At 37.2% G+C, this 22,875-nt stretch overlaps 1 protein-coding gene across 1 annotated transcript in view; it reads right to left on the minus strand.

Moving 5' to 3' along the window:
* Positions 1-22,875, minus strand: part of LIN9 (lin-9 DREAM MuvB core complex component) — an 84,853-nt gene that overhangs the window by 24,615 nt on the left and 37,363 nt on the right. The window contains exons 8-10 of the mRNA XM_070768059.1: positions 5,085-5,218; positions 3,578-3,697; positions 2,988-3,089 (exon numbers count right to left, since the gene is read on the minus strand). Of these exons, the coding sequence (XP_070624160.1) occupies positions 2,988-3,089; positions 3,578-3,697; positions 5,085-5,218 (356 nt within the window). The remainder of the gene's footprint in view (positions 1-2,987; positions 3,090-3,577; positions 3,698-5,084; positions 5,219-22,875) is intronic.

Raw genomic sequence — 22,875 nt, forward strand, 5'->3', positions numbered from 1 at the left:
GAAGATATTTTAAAATCCACTGTAAGCAAGTACATCAAAACGAATAAGAAGTCAACCTGAATAAGCTTTCACTGGAACAACATGTAGACCAATCAGAATAATAACTATAATTAATTGAAGCACAAATATGTTAAAATCCATGCATTCAGACCGATACTTAAACAAAATTAACCACTGTTGGAGAACACTAGTAACCAAACTCATGAACTGGAAAACAAAGCCAAAAAAATCAAGCATTTATCCTGCCTTTCCTATACAAACTATGCCATTAGGTAACCAAATAATAGATTTGGGGAAGTTTTTCCTTGCAGAATGATTTCAGCTAACAAATAAAGAACAAGAATGGCACCATTTTTGCAATCCTAATGAATGAATGGATCTAGGCATTGATAATTTGTAGCAGCTAACATTATATTTAAAAAGAGATAAAAAATAGGGGTATCCTATCAGAGCTTTCCAGGTGGAGCTAGTGGTAAAGAAACCGCCTGCCAATGCAGGAGACACAAGAGATGTATGCTTGATTGCCGCTTTGGGAAGATCCCTGGAGTAGGAAATGACAACCCACTCCAGTATTCCTGCCTGGAAAATTCCATGGACAGAGGAGCCTGGTGGACTATAGTCCATGGTCGCAAAGAGTTGCACATGGCTGAGCACTACTACTACACATCCTATCAGAATACAAAAGTATGCATAAAAGTAGTCATATACAAACTATACCAATCAAATAAAAAACCCAAATCAATTCAAACCTTTATATTCAATGAGCAATTTACATGAAGTACAAAGACAGAAGAGTATACTGGATGTTATTACAAAGATTCAGTCAGCAAAATCCAGACAGTGGGAGACAAATAATACAGTTTATTCAACAAAGAGGTTAATGGGAGAAAAGAAGAGCCAATATTTAAGAGCCAACTAGACAACTGGAATGCTGACTGGATATGTGATGATATTAAGATATGTTTTTAATAGACATGTTTTTAGATGTAATAATAATATTACAGTTATGTCTCTTTTTTTAAAAAAGGGCCCTTACCACTTAAAGATACATAACAAAATATTTACAGATAAAATGATATGATGTTTAATTTCTCAAAAGAGAGAAAGAGGGTAGAAGTATATATGAAATAGAAATGGCCAGGAGTTTTTGATAACTGCTATAGCTAGATAATGGGTTCAGAGAGATACATTATACAACTGTCTGCTTTCATATGTACTAAATTTTTGATAATTAAAAAAATAAAAATAAAAAAACTGACCTAAGTTGATACAGGTAGAGGGAGGGCCTGGTAAGATATGTTATATACTTGTTCACACTGACCCTTTTTAGTAGGTCCAGAGCTCTGGACTGGTCTCCTGTCTTTAGTTGTTGGGTTTTATGGAAATTTGTGTGATTCTACTGAGTAAGAAACAGTAAAAAATGGATGAAGGCAACATCTTTCTCCCATTTTTAGTTTATCTTTCAGTTTTGTGTTTCTTGTTAGTTTTTGATAGAAAATCATGCTGTTTCTTTCTCATTCTTTTCAAAACTGAGTCCTCTCTTAGAGAGGGTCGGTCAGTCTTTTTAGATTCCTCAAAATCCCTAACCCCAAGAAAAAAAATTCATTGCGAACTATGAATTATGAAACTAGCAAAAAATGATGTTTATTTTGTCATAAGAAAAAACAATACCAAAGACAAAAATGTATCTTACAGCTCGACAAGAGCAAACCTGAGTTTCATAAAACTTTAGATATTACAAAAGACAAGTACATAAAAGGGCTTTTATTTTTACCTGCTAGAAAGCTTAAAATAATGAAAGCAGTGTTTCAACTAGGCATTACACATAGATTTTGAAGTTAAAATTAAGCACTGCAACCAAAACATCTAAGCAGCAATAAAAACATCAATCCTTTAGAAGTGGTGTATTAGTATTTAGCTTCTGACTCCCTCTGCTGGTGGATCTTTTGCTCCCCACTCCTCTTCCTCTTCACCCTCCTTCCCCATCTCCCTCTACCCCTTGCCCAAATATGACATATCAGCTTTGTTTTTACTTCCAGTATTTAATAAAAGAAAGAACGTCTTTAAAAAACAAGTACCCTAGTTGTGAAATGATAAGCCTTGGCTTTTTTCATATTTAAAATTTTTCATATAAAAATATCTACCTTTGAAAGTTAAAAGGTATAATTCTGTAGTTCAAGGATAATTAACAACATATAACTAAGGAATAAGAAATGCCATACATATACATACAAGTGACAAGACTTTTCCTCAAAATAACATTAATTGTAAAAGGTAACACTGAATATTTTAATGGCTTATGTTATAAACATTTTTATTTATAAAGACTTTATCTATCCCAAGCCAAATAGCTTTATTTTCAAAAAGGAAAAAGAAGAGGAAAAGAAAAGAAACAAATCAAACATCATTAGACTATGATTCAAACTAAATAATTTATTCAACCTTAAGAGTTAGGCTATTCAAGAAAACTGTTCTATATAATAATTGCTATTTGTTTCTGCTTTAGCTTTAGATTTCTTTGTGTCTAATCATTAAGTACTTAGCAAATGAATAGCTATTTGTAGTCACAGAAAAAAACTAAAGTTCCTCCTAACCGGAGAGCGGGCCAACACACCATAAGTTTTGAGGTGACTGATAATGGCAGGATTACTGAGGTTACTAAATAAAAACATTTATATTTATACAATTTATTAACAGCTAACCATTCAATTTCATAGAGTGTATGCTAGAACACTTATGCTAGAGTCCTTAACATTGCAAAATAATAAGAACCAAACCCAAGAAAAGCCCAACAAAAATAGACCTCTAAGTCTTTTTTGGCTGTTATAACTTAATTTCAAGCTTTGTTGGAAATAACAGTTTTTAAAACACAATGATTTTAAAAAGTGTAAAAATATTTGGTCCTAGAAAAATTTTCAACTTTAATAACACAAAAGATATTGAATTTTTTTTTAACAAATGAGCAAAATATTCAGAGCAATTCTTACCACTTGGATAAGGAATTCTACTGGAAAACCACCTAATGTTTCAGTGTCAGAGCCAGAAATTTTACTTCTCCAAGGTGACTGTCCTAATAAGGGATCATTATCCTATAGGAATAAAAGGGAACCATTTAACCACTGACCTTTCAAAAGGAAGCATTTTAATTTTTTAAAACTTTATTTTATTGAAGTATAGTTGATTTACAATGCTGTGCTAACTTCTATTGGGCAGCAAAGTGATTCCTTTCTACATATATGTTACATTTTTAAATGTTCTATTTCATTATGGTTTATCACAGGATATTGAATACAGTTCTTTGAGCTACAAAGTAGGAACTATCATAAAATTTTGAATAAAGAGCAAATTCTATTATAATTAATATTCTATTAGAAATCCTATGAAAAGGAAAATATTTCCAAGCTGAAGCAACTATTTTATTTACTTTATTAGCTTTTTATTTAACATCTGACAACTCCAAATAAGGCGGGCACCACCTAAAGTTACTACAGTCAATCAATGTATATTTCATAAGGACATAGTTTACATTCAAAATAATCATTTAAATTACTGGTGACATTTAAAAAATATAACTTACTGTAATCGGTGACTGGAGAGGAGGAGTATAATGTAACCGTGGTGGAGTCATAAAAAATCGAGAAGGCCGCTGTTTTTGTCCAAAGGCAGCAATTGGCATCGTCTCATGAGGCTCATTACTCTTTGGGAAAAGAGAACAGACCCCAAAACTTGAAGAACTTTACCAATCATTTTAGCTTTATAAAAATTCTATTTTAGCATTAAATGTACACTAGTTTATTATGATTTATCATAAAATATATTAACTACAAAGATCAAAGGGCTAGAACTTAAATCAGAGTATGAATATTACTTGGCTACTAAGATGTTGAACCCACAAAAAGAAGAAAGTGATCTATGAAAGAAAGAAAAGTGATCTATGGCCACCCTTGGCTGTCTCTGTGTTAAAGACTATTTGAATATTACCCACTGTAATTAAAGGCAATTCTTATCTGGCCAGGGAGAGATGTTTTGGTGATCTCATAAAGGAAATTACATTAATGCAACAGAAGAGTAATTTTTCTCTTTTGAAATGGGAGGTTTAAAGATTTCATTCTTTAATGAAAAAAATAAGATTGATATACCTTGCTCTATATTTAGTCCAAATTGTCTTTCTCTCCTACTCCTCTCTAAAGTACGTTTGATAAGGAAACTCTTAGAATATGCAGAGTCACAGATTTTTTAAAAGTATGGAGCAGAAAAACAGTCTTCTATTTTTATACTAAGGAGATAAAGAAATTCTGATTTTTAATTGTAAGTTCAGAATCCTTAAAAATCAAGTTTATAACAAAGGAATGAAGAAGCAGGGGGATTAATGTAAACAGTTAAATTTCCATTATACTTAGAGGCAAACAATTTTTTTTTCAAAAAGTTTTTACTCATTAAAAAAACTATCAGAGTTATATTTACTCTTTATATTTTAACTTATTAGGAAAGTATATAATTTCCATTACCTTGCTAAATTAAGCATGATCATGAAATAATGGTTCAATAGTTTAATGGACTATATCAGAAGTTCAAAAGACCTGGATTCAAGACTTAACCTGGCAAGAATCCATCTTGAAAGCCTTGAATAAATTACCTAATGTACTTATGTCTCAGTTTCACCTTACGAAAAGTGGAGGTTATTAACATCCACCTTGTATATTCTAAGGATAAAATAGGAACATATAAAAATATATATATTTCAAAGTACAAGATGTTACTTCAACTTTCAAAGTTGTTTTACAAAACAACTCCTTTTTGTAAACTGGAAAACTTGTTTCAGTTGTTTTATAAAAACAACTAATCAGTTGCGTCACACTATAATTTGGTGTAAGGAAGGCAGAGAGATGCTAGATTCTGGAAAATGTAGAAGAAAATTAGAGTTCTGCTCCAGGAGTTCAGGAGGCAGGGCTGGGAACCCCTAAATATCTCTTCCTTTAAGACTTGAAATCTTGATTTCTATCATAAATACAACCCCTAAGAAAACTCTACAAAACATATTTTATAGGCATAAACCAAATATGTATTGTGAAATAAATACTCACAAGAACTTCATAGTCAGGGATAGTATGAGTTCCAAGCCCTGCCCTATCAAATGTTACTCTATAAGTAGCATTAAGAGTATCCACAGCATCTATTTGTCCAGTGAAGAGACCATCATGAACACCACGTAATCGAGCTAAAAAAAAGAAACAAAAAGACATTATGGTACTTAGGACACAAAAAACTCCCACGTACAGAACTGCTCCAAGCATGTACCTCAAAGTGGAGAAAGTACAGTACTGCTGTCTATTAAAGTTTCCAAAAAAGTTATGTATTAATACTTTATTTTAGGTTTAGAAGATCAATTAAAACACTTTTGAAACAAACAACAAAATTATAAATGGTGATCCTTAATTTGATAAATGAATGAAACCATATATCTACCAAACTAGGAGGAAAATACTTATTATAAAAGTCAACAAAAGAAACTTGGTCATTATACTCATGAATGAAGCACTAGGAATAATCCAAATGAAAAAAAGACAAGGTTGCTAAGCAGAAAAGATTTACTAGGCTTCAGACTGCTATCCTTAGAAAGGGTCGCCTACAAGGTTGACTTCTGGGAGCCTGAACAGTGAGAGAGTGTTCCCACTGCTGCCATACTAAGAAAGGTGGTTAACTGTACCCAGATTGTTTGTGCAAACAATGTGGTTACCAGCTTTCCAATTCTTGTATAAGCCAGGCAAAGGTGCCTACATAAGCAGTCCCCTATAAAAACCTTGGGCATTGAGTAATGAGTTTCCCTGGTAGACAACATTTCATAAGTGCGATTACAACTTGCTGCTAAAGGAATTCTGCAAGTCCTGTGTGACACCATACAGAGGGGACTCTTGGAAGCTTACACTTGTTTTCCTCTAGACTTTGGCCCCATGTACTTTTCCCTTGGATCATCGAAAAAGCAAGAGAGTTCCAGAAAATCATCTTCTTTATTGACTATACCAAAGCCTTTGACTGTATGGACCACCACAAACTCTGGAAAGTTCTTAGAATTCCAGACCACCTGACCCGCCTCTTGAGAAACCTGTATGCAGGTCAGGAAGCAATAGTTAGAACTGGACACGGAACAACAGACTGGTCCCAAGTAGGGAAAAGAGGATGCAGAGTATATCATGAGAAACCCCTGGCTGGATGAAGCACAAGCTGGAATCAAGACTGCTGGGAGAAATATCAATAACCTCAGATATGCAGATGATACCACCCTTATGGCAGAAAGTGAATAAGAACTAAAGAGCCTCTTGATGAAAGTGCAAGAGGAGAGTGAAAAGGTTTGCCTAAAGCTCAACATTCAGAAAATGAAGATCATGGCATCTGGTCCCATCACTTCATGACAAATAGATGGGGAAACAGTGAAAACAGTGTCAGACTTTATTTTCTTGGGCTCCAAAATCACTGCAGATGGTGACTGCAGCCACCATTAAAAGACACTTGCTCTTTGGAAGAAAAGTTATAACCAACCTAGACAGCATATTAAAAAGCAGAGACATTACTTTGCCAACAAAGGTCTGTCTAGTCAAAGCTATAGTTTTTCCAGCAGTCATGTATGGATGTGAGAGTTGGATTATAAAAAAGCTGAGCACCGAAGAATTGATGCTTTTGAACTGTGGTGCTGGAGAAGACTCTTGAGAGTCCCTTGGACTGCAAGGAGATCCAACCAGTCCATCCTAAAGGAAATCAGTCCTGAATATTCACTGGAAGGACTGACGATGAAGCTGAAACTCCAATACTTTGGCCACCTGATGTGAAGAACTGACTCATTTGAAAAGACCCTGATGCTGGGAAAGATTGAAGGCAGGAGGAGAAGGGGATGACACAGAATGAGATGGTTGGATGGCATCACCAACTCCATGGACATGAGTTTGAGTAAACTCCAGGAGTTGGTGATGGACAGGGAGGCCTGGCGTGCTACAGTCCATGGGGTTGCAAAGAGTCGGACACAACTGAGCGACTAAACTGAACTGATTTTCCCCTTTGCTTATTTTGCTTTGTATCCTTTTCTATGATAAGCCATGGCCATGAATACAACTATTTGCCAAGTACTCTTGAGTTTTTCTGGGGCTTCCCAGGTGGCTCAGTGGTAATAAATCCACCTGCCAATGCAGGAGATACAGGTTTGATATCTGGGTTAGGAAGATGCCCTGGAGGAAGAAAGGGCAGTATTCTTGCCTGGAAAATCCCATGGACAGAGGAGCCTGGTGGGCTACAGTCCATGGGGTTGCAAAGAGTCGGGTACAACTGAGCGACTGGTCACACTTGTACACACACTTGAGTCTTTCTAGTGAATCGCCAAACCAAATCTGGGTGTGGTCTTGGGGATCCCTCACATAGATGAATTCTTGTGCCACTATTATTTAAATTCAGTTTGAAGTAACATCAGGAAAATCCAAGGAAACAACCAGCATGGGTGAAAAAATTAGAACATTTAAGGTGTTAAACTAGGCAAAATGACACATTTTGGTGTGTGCTGTGCTTAGTCACTTAGCTGTATCCAACTCTTGGACTGTAGCCTGCCAGGCTCCTCTGTCCATGGGGATTCTCTATTTTTATACACAAAAAAATGATATTATTTTAATAGAACACAAATGTTCATTGCAAAACTGCTTGAAACGATCAACTGATTAAAAACTCAAGTGCAGAAGACTAAAATATCATTTTCAGTCTTTGACCAATTAAGGGAAAATTAAACAGGTATATAGAAGATAGGAGCAATAAAGTTAAATAAACAGAGAATTAGAATTTCTAGTTATGGCAGTATGAAGAGGCTGGTGATTCTTCTCTGAAAAAAGACTTGTATAAAGACAACCTGTACAAGATTGTCAAAGACTACCATTTCAAGGTACTGGAAATGGACTAAATGCAGAAAACAATTAAGAAATGAGCACTGTTGGAAAATTGCTAGAACTTCAGGTAAGGATTGGTGAAATGAGTTTTTCTAGTGTATGGTTGGTCATGGAAACAGTGCTGTTTGTTGCCAGAGGGGCAGACTGGTTGTGGACCAGTGAGTAAAAACCTGTGACTGTGTTAGCTAACAGTGGTGAACTCAATGAAGAAAGAATAAGAAAACCCTACAATTCTGGCAGCCTAAGATGCAGTCCTGTCTGAGGTGAGTGGCAGTATATAGGCAGGAGTTTAACAGGGAGATCCTGTAAAATAGAGAGCCATAAAAAGACTGAAATAAACTCTCCATAAATTTTTGCTTAAGTGGAAAACTATGTGATTTGGTGGGAAAGACCCAAGAGAGTCTGGTAAAGAGCAAAAACTAAAGGATGACCTGGAAACTGACATCAACTTTGTATGTGTTACCCAACTCCACCTACAGATTAGTCTAAGGCCTTTCTGGATTAAGATGTTTGAGTACAACCTCTGCCTAAGTCACTGGCTGACCACTAAGTCTGCATGACTTTATTTATTAAAAATTAATAAAAGAGCAAACAAAAACTAAGCAGAGAAATCGGTGGTTGCACAGTGAAAGTGTCAGTTGCTCAGTCATGTCCGACTCTTTGTGACTCCATGTGTGTCCATGGAATTCTCCAGGGAACAATACTGGAGTGGGTTGCCATCCCTTCTCCAGGGGATCTTCCTGACCCAGGGATTGAACCCAGGATCTCCTGCATTGCAGGCAGATTCTTTACCATCTGAGCTCCCAGGGCAAGTTACTAAAGGAAATACAACAATTCTCAAAAAAAAGAAAGAAAGAAAACAGACTTGCTAATACATTATCTCAAACATCTAGTTTTTAACCAAAAATTACTAGACATGTAATAAAGTAAAAAAGCGTGATTCTTACCCAGAATAAAAGTATAGTAGGTAGAAACTGAAAGAGATGATATATTAGCAGAGTCTTCAAAAGTAGGTTTTATAAATATGTTCACAAAATTAAAGACAATGACTCAATAGGAATCTCACAGAAACTGTACAAAAGAACCAAACAGAAACTCTAGAATTAAAAAGAAGATATGAAAAAAAGCATCAGGGAACATTTTAGATAATATATTGTGATAAGTTTGGATTCTGCTCTATTAAAGAGAGATCAAGATAGAGACTATCCAATCAGAAGAACACAGAGAATGAAAGACTGAAGAAAAATGAAGACAGCCTCAGAGAGCTGGAGAAAGACATCAAATGCACCAGCATATTTGTAATGAGAGATGGAAAGGGAAGGAGAGAAAGCAGCAGAAAAACACTATGGCCAAAAATCTCCCATATTTAATTTTAAAATTAGATCCTACTTATCAATGAAACTCAATAAACCTCAAATAGGATAAATTTAAAGAGCATCAAATCTAGACACAACATAGTGAGATTTCCAAAATCCAAGGACAAAGAAAGAATTTTGAAAGCTTCAAGAGAAAAATGACTCATCACATGTAGGAGAATAGCAGCACAACGAACAGGTACATTTCTCACTTCTCATCAGAAAGGATGAAAGTCAGAAGGCAATAGGGTGACATATTCAGGGTGCTAACATGAAAAAACTGTCAGTCAAGAATTCTATATCCTGTGAAACTATTTTTCACAAATGTAGGAGAAATGGAAACATTTTCAGATAAACAGAATCTGCGGCTACTAGACAAGATAGGAAGAAATACGAAAACACATCCTATGTAATAAAAGGAAACAATACCAGACAGTAACCAAAATTCACAGCAAGAAAAGAAAAACACCAGAAATGGTAAATATGTGGGTGCATATAAAAAACAGTGTATACAAAATACAACACTTTTTCTATATTCTTCATTTCATTTTTAAAAAGTAAGATTATTTAAAGCAATAATTGTAATACTATATTCTCAGATGATCACAGATATAATCTAATGCATTTGATGATGACAGTAATAAGAAAGTGGGAGAAAATGGAGCTATATTGGAATAAATTTGCAATATTTTATCAGAATGAATTCAGTATTAATTAGATTCTGATATGTTCAAAGTTCATACTGGAAAAAAAAACCTTCATATTGTATTTCCCAGAGCAACACACACACACAAAACCTTCAAAAAACATCTAAAAATAACAACAGAGAAATTAAAATTGTATACTAAATTTGTACACTAATATACAAATCCTAACTATGTAACTATACTAAATAAAACTTGTATACGAATTTTATATAGTACTTAACACACAGGAAGGCAGCAAAGGAGGTACAAAGGAACATGAAGGATATGAGACACCCTGTAAACAAAGAGCATGACAGGCAAAATTCAACCATATCAACTACTACATTAACTGTGAGCAGACTAATCACTGATTAAAAAGCAGAAGGTGAGCGGGGTCAAAAGTCACGGGGTCAAAATTACAAACTTTCAATTATAAAATAACTGGATTTCCCAGGCAAGAATACTGGAGTGGGTTGCCATCCCCTTCTCCAGGGGATCTTCCCCCACCCAGGGGTTGAACTCAGGTCTCCTGCGTTGCAAGCAGATTCTTTACTGTCTGAGCCACCAAGGAAGGAGTATAAAATAAGTTAAGTCTATATAAAATAGATAACCAACAAGGACCTACTGTATAGCAGAGAGAACCATACTCAATATTTGGTAATAACTTATAATGGAAAAGAATCTAAAAAAGAATATATATATACACACACATGGACACATCCATACAAACACACACATCACTCTGAATCACCCTGCTATACACCTGAAACCAACCACTGTAAATCAACTATATTTCCATAAATTTTTTTAAAATTGTAAACATACAAAAAGTCATGTACAAAATGTACAACATGGTGACTATAATACTGAATTATAAACCTGAGAAAGCATCACTACAAACAAAGCTAGTGGAGGTGATGGAATTCCAGTTGAGCTATTTCAAATCCTGAAAGATGATGCTGTGAAAGTGCTGCACTCAATATGCCAGCAAACTGGCAAAACTCAGCAGTGGCCACAGGACTGGAAAAGGTCAGTTTTCATTCCAATCCCTAAGAAAGGCAATGCCAAAGAATGCTCAAACTACCACACAATTGCACTCATCTCATATGCTAGTAAAGTGGTGCTCAAAATTCTCCAAGCCAGGCTTCAGCAATATGTGAACCGTGAACTTCCTGATGTTCAAGCTGGTTTTAGAAAAGGCAGAGGAACCAGAGATCAAATTGCCAACATCTGCTGGATCATCGAAAAAGCAAGAGAGTTTCAGAAAAACACCTATTTCTGCTTTATTGACCATGCCAAAGCCTTTGACTGTGTGGATCACAATAAACTGTGGAAAATTCTTCAAGAGATAGGAATACCAGACCACCTGACCTGCCTCTTGAGAAATCTGTATGCAGGTCAGGAAGCAACAGTTGGAACTGGACATGGAACAACAGACTGGTTCCAAATAGGAAAAGGAGTACGTCAAGGCTGTATATTGTCACCCTGCTTATTTAACTTCTATGCAGAGTACATCATGAGAAACGCTGGACTGGAAGAAACACAAGCTGAAATCAAGATTGCCGGGAGAAATATCAATAACCTCAGATATGCAGATGACACCACCCTTTGGCAGAAAGTGAAGAGGAACTCAAAAGCCTCTTGATGAAAGTGAAAGTGGAGAGTGAAAAAGTTGGCTTAAAGCTCAACATTCAGAAAACGAAGATTATGGCATCTGGTCCCATCACTTCATGGGAAATAGACGGGGAAACAGTGGAAACAGTGGCAGACTTTATTTTTTTGGGCTCCAAAATCACTGCAGATGGTGACTGCAGCCATGAAATTAAAAGACACTTACTCCTTGGAAGGAAAGTTATGTCCAACCTAGATAGCATATTCAAAAGCAGAGACATTACTTTGCCAACAGAGGTTCATCTAGTCAAGGCTATGGTTTTTCCTGTGGTCATGTATGGATGTGAGAGTTGGCCTGGGAAGAAGGCTGAGCGCCTTCTTTTGATGCTTTTGAACTGTAGTGTTGGAGAAGACTCTTGAGAGTCCCTTGGACTGCAAGGAGATCCAACCAGTCCATTCTGAAGGAGATCAGCCCTGGGATTTCTTTGGAAGGAATGATGCTAAAACTGAAACTCCAGTACTCTGGCCACCTCATGCGAAGAGTTGACTCATTGGAAAAGACTCTGACGCTGGGAGGGATTGGGGGCAGGAGGCGAAGGGGACGACAGAGGATGAGATGGTTGGATGGCATCACTGACTCGATGGACGTGAGTCTGGGTGAACTCCGGGAGTTGGTGATGGACAGGGAGGCCTGGCGTGCTGCGATTCATGGGGTCGCAAAGAGTCGGACATGACTGAGCGACTGATCTGATCTGATCTGACTGTATTGGTATTTTTCTTTCTGACTTACTTCACTCTATATAATAGGCTCCAGTTTCATTCACCTCATTAGAACTGACTCAAATGCATTCTTTTTAATAGCTGAGTAATACTCCATTGTGTATATGTACCACAACTTCTTATCCATTCGTCTGCTGATGGACATCTAGGTTGCTTCCATGTCCTAGCTATTGTAATCAGTGCTGCAATGAACACTGGGGTGTGCGTGAGACACACTTCAGATTCACAGATACAAAAAGGTTAAAAGTGAAAGGATGGAAAAACATTTACCACAGTAACAACAGAATACTGGGATGGCTATATAATAAAAAGTGAAGATAAGGCGTGAGCTTCCCTGGTGGCTCAGCGGTAAAGAATCCGTTTGCAATGCTGGAGATGTGGGTTTGATCCCTGGGTTGGGAAGATCCCCTGGGTCAGGAAGATCCCCTGGAGAAGAAAATGGCAACCCACTCCATTATTTTTGCCTGAAAAATCCCATGGACAGAAGAGCTGGGCACTCTACAGTCCACAGAGTTGCAAAAGAGTCGGACATACACACACACACACACACACACACACACACACACACACACACAGAGTCAGACATGACTTAGCCACTAAACAAAGGTAAGTGATAATACCAGAAACAAAGAGGAACATTTCATAATGACAAGAGAGTCAGTGTATCAGGAAAATGGAATGCTCAACCCAACAGCAAAATACACAGTCCTTTGAAATACATATGGGACATTCTGCAAGGCAGACCAGATGACGGGCCATAAAACAAGTCTCAACAACTTTAAAAGAAGTAAAACCATACAGAATACTTTCTCCAGCCAAAACAAAAAGAAATTAGAAATTACTGAGTCTTCATCAAGCAGACTTTGTTATATAAAATAAACTAAAAGAATACTTATAACATGAATACTATAAGAACTCATATATTCTGGATGGAGGACCATCTTATGTTCTGACATATATTGTACACTTAGATACACCAAACTTTAGAGGGAGATTTATAAAACTTTAGAGAAAACTCTCTTTCTACACTTCTGTGGTATTTTTGTTTTGTTTGCTTTGAGAATGCATTGCTTTTATAAATCAACAAAAAGAAGACATTTCCATAATTTTTATGTGGACATCATTTATGTCCCTCTACCACAGATCTATATTTGAAATCAGGTTCCCCTATTATTATAGGAGTATCTATCAGTTCGAGTGATGACTAAATTCTAACCAGTTTTACTTAACTGGTTCAAAGATTTTTAAAAAATATTTAAACTTCTTCATCTCTAAGGCAGCCCTCTCATTAACAGCCATTTCTGTACTAGATTACTAGTGTCGACAAAGCAAACCTAAGATAACAGAAGCAAAAGCAGCAATGTAAGTTAGTATATTACACATGATAACTCAGGGGTAAAAAACAGACTCTTGGTCAGCAAAGCAAGAAAAAAATATTGTTGTTGTTATCAGCACTTCCTTTATCCTAAGGTTTTGAGAATACTTTACAGAGATTTCAAAAACATCAGGTAGAGTAAATCCTATTAATCCATAAATCATATTAGACAATGTTCATTTACACTTGTTACCCTACCTCAGTTATTAACAGCACCTCCTCCTCTACTCTCAGAAGATGCTTATTTGGATGATAAATTACATGGCCACTCTACTCCTCTGACTGTTTATAAGGTCAAATACACAATGCAAGAAAAAGAGACTTAGATAACCTACATTACTTTTAGGACAGTTCCAATTCTTTAAATTTCTTAACAAGCCAATCATTTAAAAAATCTCTTCTTAAACCCTGACTTCTCTGCCTACACAGAGTTCTAGAACTACTCAGAGCAAAAAGGACAATTGATGAATAACTTCTTAAATTAATACAATGTGGCTAAAGTATGATGTCTAGACATTGCCCCCAAACTTCTCCACTATTCAAATTTTCCATCATTTTGGTGTTTGTCAAAGCCCTTGTGTTCTTAATTGTGTATCTAAGAATCATGTACAGTCACTTTTTACCTGTTGCCTTTCCACTTACTGCACAATCTCAAATCAGTTACTTTCAAAATTCCTTTTGTTGTTGTTTTTGAGGAAAATTCTGTCTACTACTCCTTCTTTACTAAAAACTTTCTTCCCAATAAGGAGTGTGAAATTTTGCTTGATTATATACTTTTTCTTTCTGGGTAACATTTACATACAGTAAAATGAAAATGTAAGCATATAATTCTATAAGTTTTGACAAACGATATCATCCATCCTTATCACGTCATGAAATATTCTTATCCCAGAAAGTACCCCCTTCCCAGGCAATCCTTTCTTCCAAAGTGACCACTTTTCTGATAATATTTTTCTACCATAAACTAATTTTGTCTGTTTTACAACTTCATATAAATTGAACCATATACACACATTTTTTAGTTTTCAGTTTCTTTGCTTAGCATACTGTCTGAAGTTAATCTATACATCAGTAGTTTCTTTATATTGTCAATTTATATTTCACTGCAAGAAAATACCATGTTATGTTTATCCATTCGCCCATTGTTGGTGCGAATCTGGGTTTTGGCTATAAGATTGGAACAAAGATGCTATGAATATTCTTGTACATACCCTTCTGTGAATAGCACTTTTCATTTCTCTCACTTAAATACCATGTAGCAGAACTGGTGGGTCATAGGGCAGGCATAAATTTAATTTTATTAAAAATTGTCATGCTTTTACTTAGATGTCCATTGGCAGACAAACGGATAAGAAAGCTATGGTACATATACAAAATGGAGTATTACTTAGCTATTTAAAAGAATGCATTTGAATCAGTTCTAATGAGGTGGATGAATCTGGAACCTATTATATAGAGTGAAGTAAGTCAGAAAGAAAACACCAATACAGTATATTAATGCATATATATGGAATTTAGAAAGAGTAACGATGACCCTATATGTGAGACAGCAAAAGAGACGCAGATGTAAAGAACTCTTGGAATCTGTAGGAGAAGGTGAGGGTGGGATGATTTGAGAGAACAGAATTGAAACATGTATATTACCATATGTAAAACAGATCACCAGTCCAGGTTTGATGCATGAGATAGGGTGCTCAGGGCTGGTGCACTGACATGACCCAGAGGGACAGGATGGGGAGGGAGGTGGGTTCAGGATGGGGGTCACATGTACACCCCTGATTCATGTCAATGTATGGAAAAAACCACTACAATATTGTTATTAGCTTCCAATTAAATAAATAAATAAATTGTCCTGCTTTTCTCCAAAGTGGTACACCATCCTATCAACAATTAAGGTAGATCCACATCTTTGTCATTTGACGTTATCAGGAGTTTCAATTTTAGCCATTCTGGTGTGTGTAGTGGTATTTCATTATGCTTGTAATTTGCACTTCCATGATGATTAATTGATGCTGAGTGTTTTTTCATGTGCTTATTGGCCATTCATATATCTTTCTCTGAGAAGCCTCTACACAAGTATTTTGTTTAATTTTTTTAACTGAATTATTTATATTTCTATCACTAAATAATTGAGTTATTTATGTTTTCTAGATGTAGTCCCTTTTCAGATATAAGATTTGGAAATATTTTTTCCTAGTATATGGCTTGCCTATTTGTTTTCTTAGTGTTGGCTTTTAGTGGGCAGAAGTTTTAAATTCAAGCTCAATGTAAAAAATCACCTTTATTTTTGTCAGATCCAAGAAATCTCTGACTACTTACAGATCACGAGATATTTTTCTGTGTCTACTTACTGAAGTTTTATAGTTTTAGCTTTTACATTTAGCCCTTTGGTCCATTTTAAATTAAGCTTTTTGTATAGCATGAGGAAAGGTCAAGGCTCATTTCCATATAGATATCTAGTTGATCAGTTATTATTTATTTGTATAATTATTTTTTTATTCTTATTGCTATTTTATCTAGCCTTTTTGGCTGTGCAGCATGTGGGATCTTAGTTACCCAATCAGGGATCAAACCTGCACCCCCTGCAGTGGAAGCGCAGTCCTAACCACTGGACTGCTAGGGAATTCCTGCTCATTTCACTTCAGCTTCAAATAGTATTCCATGTGAGGATATACCAGTTTATTCATCTAATGAAGGACACAGTGGTTCTTTTGACAATTACAAATAAAGCTGCTGTAAACATCCATGTGCACTTTTTTGTGCAAAAATAAGTTTTGAACTCATTTGGTTAAACAACAGGGAGCGTGACTGCTGGATTATGTGGTGAAATATGTTTAACTTTGTAAAAAATCGCCAAACAGGTTTCCAAAGTGGCTGTACCATTTTGCATTCTCGCCTGTTGCTCCACATTCTCACTAATGTTTGGTGTTGTCAAGTTCTTGATTTCACTATTTAATTTGCATTTCCCTGATGACACATGATTGTCTAATGTTGATCTATTTTTTGGCACTGCATCTTCTATGTCTTCTTCCTTATTTTTCTGGCACTAATTCGGAAGCAATCATCTCCATCAAGTTGCATTGTTAATTCCTCTGGTGTGATGTCTATTAGTTTTTGAAAATATCTGCATCTCAAACCCCTTCACCCCCAACCTTCCCCCGCCTCACCTCATAAAGTTACAATCTCTTTCATGATTTCCTTGACTGGTTCTATCAGACTTTTTCTATAACAGCAATGATATCTTCAATGATATAATCCTTCCAGATTTTCGTGTTTTCTCTATTTGCATTCTCTTCCACAGCATTGACAATCCTTTCCATAGAGTACCATGTGTAACGAGCCTTAAAGGTCCTTAAGGCTAAAGGCTGAATTATAGATGTTGTATCTGTGTTCAATGCCTTCAGGGCTGAACTCATGGGATTCTGGGTAGCCAGGGGCATTGTTCAATATCAAAGAACTTTAAAAGGCAGTTCCCTACTGGCAAAGTACCTTCTGATTTCAGGGACAAAGCATCAGTGGAACCGATCCAGAAAAAGGGGTTTTGTCATCCAGGACCCCTTGTGGTACAACCAAAAGACTGGCAGCTCATGTTTATTTTTCCCCTTCAAGGCTCCGAGGTTAGCAGTTTTATACATAAGGGCAGTCTTGATCATAAACCCAACTGCATTTGCAGGTGTTAGCCTATCTCTTTCTGCTTTAAATCCCAGTGCTTGCTTTTCTTCCTTACTAATAAGGCTTCTTCTTTTTTTTTTAAACCCAGAATAGGACACTTGTTGGCAGTAAAAACCTGTTCAGGCAGATATCCTTTCTCTTCCATGATTTCCTCAAAGGCATTTGGAACTCTGTCTGTTGCCTCTTGGTTGGCAGAAGCTGCTTCTCTTATCATTTTGATATTTATTAAACCAAACCTCTTTTTAAAATTATCAAATCATCTTTTGCTGGTGCTAAATTCTTTAGCTTTAGATCCTTCAATCCCTTTTGCTTTGTTGTCCATAGGTCTGTCTTCCTTATGTAGATTCTACACTCACATAAGAGCTACATTTTCATTATGAGATAAAAAGATATTTCAAAAAATGCACGGTATTCATACCTGCTGGCATAGCTGAAGCTATAGCTTCACAAATTTCCTTTCTTTCTTTTTTTTTTTTTAACACTGATCCTTATGTGGATTCATTTATCTTGAAATAGTGGGCAATCATAGCTGAAGAGCTCAATCTACAATACATATCAAGCAATTCAACTTTTTCTTGTAATGTCATAACCTTTCTCTGCTTCTTGGGAGCGACTCCAGCATCACTGTGGCACTACACATGGGCCTATGAAATTATTCATAGTCTATGGTGTTGCACTAAAGATAATGAAAAATATCTGAAAACTATAAGAAATCACTTTTTAAGGCAATCACATGCATTTTGCTGCAAACTGATCACATGGAGATGATTACTATTACACAGCATTTTAAGCAGATACTTGAAACACCTGAGCTCACTGCAATAGCAATAGAAGGTTGCTACGAAATTTTTACAGCAGTGCAGTGTGTACTACAGTTAATTTTGAGAAGTTACAGTTGAATACAGCATCTTTATGTTTGCTTCCATTTCTCTCAATGGTAAATGTATAGTCTATGTTTGTGGGAGTAAGTTTTGATGAATTTCACTGTTGCATTTTATGGGAAGCAAATGATAAAATAGACTATGTCTACATATATCTTCTGCATTCATGACATATTAACTTTTAAAATTTTTTCCAATATTTCAAGGCTAAGCAATTCATCTGCAAGTTCTTTCACACTGTCAAATCTCCTCCCAAATTGTCAATGTTTATTGAAAAAAAAATCCACAAATAAATGGATTCACACAATTCAAACATGTCAAATCCATGCTGTTCAATGGTCAACTGTAGTTGAGTGTGGCTTTAAAAAAAATTCAGTTTGATAATCTCTAGTTTTTAAGTACAGTGTTCAGTTCATTGAGATTTAATATAATTTTAAAAGGGCGAGATATAAGTCTACCATCTTGTTATTTATTTTCTACTTCTCTGTACTTTCTTTCCTGTCATCTTTTCACTTAACTGAGAATTCGTTAGTATGTCAATTTAATTTCTTTATTGGCTTTTTAGGTATATCTCTCAACACTTTAAAAAGTAATTCCTTCAACTTGGACAGCCAGATGCAAAAGATGAAACTAAAGCACTATGTCATATCACACAGAAAAATCAACTCAAAATGGATTAAAGACTCGAATGAGAGACCTCAAACAATAAAACTCCTAGAAGAAAACACATGTAGCATGCTCCTTGACACTGATCTTAGCAATATCTTTCTGGATATGTCTCCTCAGGCAAGGGAAACAAAAGCAAAATTGAATACATGGGCTCATATCAAACTAAAAACTTTCTGCACAGCAAAGGAAACCATCAACAAAATGAAAAGACAACATACCAAATGGGAGAAAATATTTGCAACTCATATATACATTAATTGGCTAATATCTCAACTATATAAAGAACTCAACAACAAAAAGACAAACAACCCAATTAAAAAATGGGCAGAAAAAAAATACAGTTATCATATGATCCATCAATCCCACTCATGGGTATTTATCCAGGAATGAGAAAAACTCTAATCTGAAAAGATACATGCACCCCAGTGTTCATCAGCATTGCAAAAGCAGTATTATTTGCAATAGCCAAGACAGAAACAACTCAAATGCCCAGCAATAGATCTGGTTTAAGAAGATATGAATCTCTCTCTATATATATATATAAATATACAAACACATATATCTCACACACACACACACACACAATGGGATATTACTCAACCATAAAAAAGCATGAAACATTTGTAACAACATGGATGGATGAGAGTATCAGTAAGTGAAGTAAGTCAAAGACAAATTATATGATATCACTTGTGTATGGAATCAGAAAAATAATACAAATGAATTTATATACCAAACAGAAACAGATTCACAAACATAGAAAACAAACTTACAGTTACCAAATTGGAAAAGGAGGTGTAAATTAGGGGTATAGAATTAACAAACTACTATATATAAAACAGACAAGCAACAAGGATTTACATAGGGAATTTTATTCACAAAATTGTTTATTAACTGTACTTCAATTAAAAAAACCACAATGAGATATCACATCACATCTGTTAGAATAGCTATTATCAAAAAGGCAAGAAATAACAGGGTTGGCAAGGATGTGGAGAAAAGGGAACCCTCATACACTGTGTAAACAGGCGCAGTCACTATGGAGAAACAGTCCCCTCCAAATTAAGATTAGAACTATCACATGATCTATCCATATCTATCCCACTTGTGTACCTATCCAAAGAATACAAAAATACTAATTCAAAAAGATATATGCACCTCTATGTTCATCACAGCTTTATTTAGAACAGCCAAGATATGGAAATAACCTAAGTGTCTATCAATGAAAGAATAGAAAAAGACATGCTCCACACACAGACACACTAAATACAGCTCCACTGTAAAAAAAGAATAGTGATTACCATAAATGGAATACCACTCAGCCATAAAACAGAGCAGTCACTACCAGAGGGGAAGGAGTGGGATGGGGGTGGGGGGTAAAACAGATAAAGAGGATCCCCTGTATGGTGAGAGATAAGAACTACATTTTTTGTGGATAGCATGCTACAGTGTAAGAGGAAGAAAAAACATACACATGAAACTTGTGTTATAAACCAAAGTTACCTCAATAAAAATTAAATTAAAAAAAAGAAAGTAATTCCTTTACTAGTTCTCAAAGTACAGTGCACTCCAGCAGTGTCAACACCTGATACTTGGAAACTTCTTAAAATGCAAATTCTCAGGCTCTACCCCTGACTCTGAATCAGAAACTCTACGGCAGGGGCCAGCAACCTGTCCTTTATAAAGCTCTCCAGCTAATCTGATGTACATGTTCAAAAATGTTCAAAAATCTAAGGCTTTTGAACCTTAATATTCTAAGGCTTATAATATCCACTCTTCACGTATTACACTCTAATAATAATTAATACTGTATGCCTTCACAACAAATTTAAGAAACTTGAAACACAACAGTTACATTTTATGCATATATTTACCATTTCTGGAGTTCTGACTCTATAGTCAAGGTTCCATTTAGTATCATTTCCCCTCAACCTGAAACTTTCATTTGAGGTAACATCTAGTGTTCTCTTCCCATGAGAAGTCAGCAGCTATCTGTATCACTGTTCCTTATATATATTGTTTTCCTAAGATTGCTTTCAAGATCTACTCTAACTGTGGGGTTCTGTACACATGTGGGTGTATGACTTGGGTTTTAGAGTACTAACGTGTGGTATGTGGCGTGTGTGTGTCACTCAGTCGTGCCCGGCTCTGTGATCCCATGAACAGAAGAGACTGATGGGCTACAGTATTTTTTCAGGCAAAAATACTGCATCGGGTTGCCATTCCCTTTTCCAGGCGATCTACACAACCCAGGGATTGACCTCTTGCATCTCCTGCAATGGCAGGTGGATTCTTTACCACTGAGTAACCCGGAAAGCCCAGAGTATTAAAGACGCATACTTTTTTTTTTTTTAATTAAATTTGACTAAAGTGGCCAAAATGGCGGAGTAGAAAGATCTAGAGCTCACCTCTTCTCAGTGGCACAACAAAATTATAACTATTACAGAGCAAGTATTGATGAGAAAGACCAGAAGGCAAGCAAAGAAGATCTACAACTAAAGACATAAAGGAACCATAACCAGACACGAAGGAGGGACAGGGACGCAGTAGTCAGGAACTATACCTCCACAAGGGTGACCCACAAAGGGGAGGATAATCACAACTGTAGAAGTTCTTCCGAAGGAGCAAGGGATCTGAACTCCACAGACTTCCAGTTGTGGCTCTCCAAACTGGAAGTCCTGCACTGGGAAAACAAGCCCCACAACGTTTGCCCTTGAAGGCCAGCAGAGCATACATTCAGGAGAGCCAGAGTGCTGTGGGAAATAAACTCCATTCTTAAAGGGTGACATAAAACCTCATACGTTCTGGGACGCAGTGCAAGAGCAGTAATTCAAAAGGAGCCTTGGTTAGACCCACCTGCTGATCTCGGAGAGCCTCCCTGTGAGGCAGGAGCCAAGTGGAGCTCATCCAGGGGAAAAAGACACTTGTGGCAGGCATTTCTGGAAGCTTGTTCAACCATGACACTGCCGCTGGCAAGCGCCATTTTTCAATCCTCACTCTAAGGTAGCAGGCTCAGACCCAGCCCCGCCCACCAGCCTGTCCGCACCAGTGCTGGGACACCTCAGGCCAAGCAGCTATCTTGGCGGGAACACAGCTCCGCCCACCAGCTGGCCAGCAGGGAGTCCCTGAGCCCACAGCCACTTCAGGACCTGGCCTTATCCACCAGAGGGCCCAGGACCCACCACTGACACCAACGCACCCCTAGGGCCCTGTAGCCAGGGACTTTGGGACTGGTTCTGCCCACCAGTGAGCTGGCACTAGCCCCAGGACCGAGCCTCACCCACCAGTAGGTGGACACCAGCTCCAATATCCCAGTCCTACAGATGGAAAATCCAGGATCCAGCTCCATCTATCAAGGGGTGGGCACCAGCTAGGGGATCTGATACCCTGTCTCATCTTCCACTGGGTGGACGCTAGCCCCAGGACCACCACAGCCCTAGGGCCTGCTATTTCAGGATGCAGCCCACACACCAGCAGGCTGGCACCAGCCCCAAGACCCACTGAGTCCTGGCAGGCTAATACCAGCTCTGGGATACCTCTGGCCCCTCAGCTAGCTGCACATGGTGGAAATGCCCCCATTCACCAGTGGTGGGACACTAGGCCGGGGAAAACCAGGGGCTCTGGTCTGCCAACAGCAGCCTGATAGCTGCTCCTAGACGCTCTGGACCCCTCAACCAGTAGCCCCAAGATCCAGATCCATTGACACAAACTTTGGGATATCCCAGACCACACCCTCACCCCCAGGCAGCCATGCCAGGAACTGGCCCACCCACCAGCACTAGATCTGGGACCCCAGATCTAGATCTGCAACCACCCACCCCAAAACCAGCTCCACCCACCAATGAGCCAGCATCAGTCCCAGGACTCCCCACCCCGTTCCACAACCAGCCACCTGATGACCTAGCCCACAGACAGAAGCCTTCCACA

The sequence above is a fragment of the Bos indicus genome, chromosome 16 (assembly GCF_029378745.1).
Source record: "Bos indicus isolate NIAB-ARS_2022 breed Sahiwal x Tharparkar chromosome 16, NIAB-ARS_B.indTharparkar_mat_pri_1.0, whole genome shotgun sequence".
Taxonomy (NCBI): Eukaryota; Metazoa; Chordata; class Mammalia; order Artiodactyla; family Bovidae; genus Bos; species Bos indicus.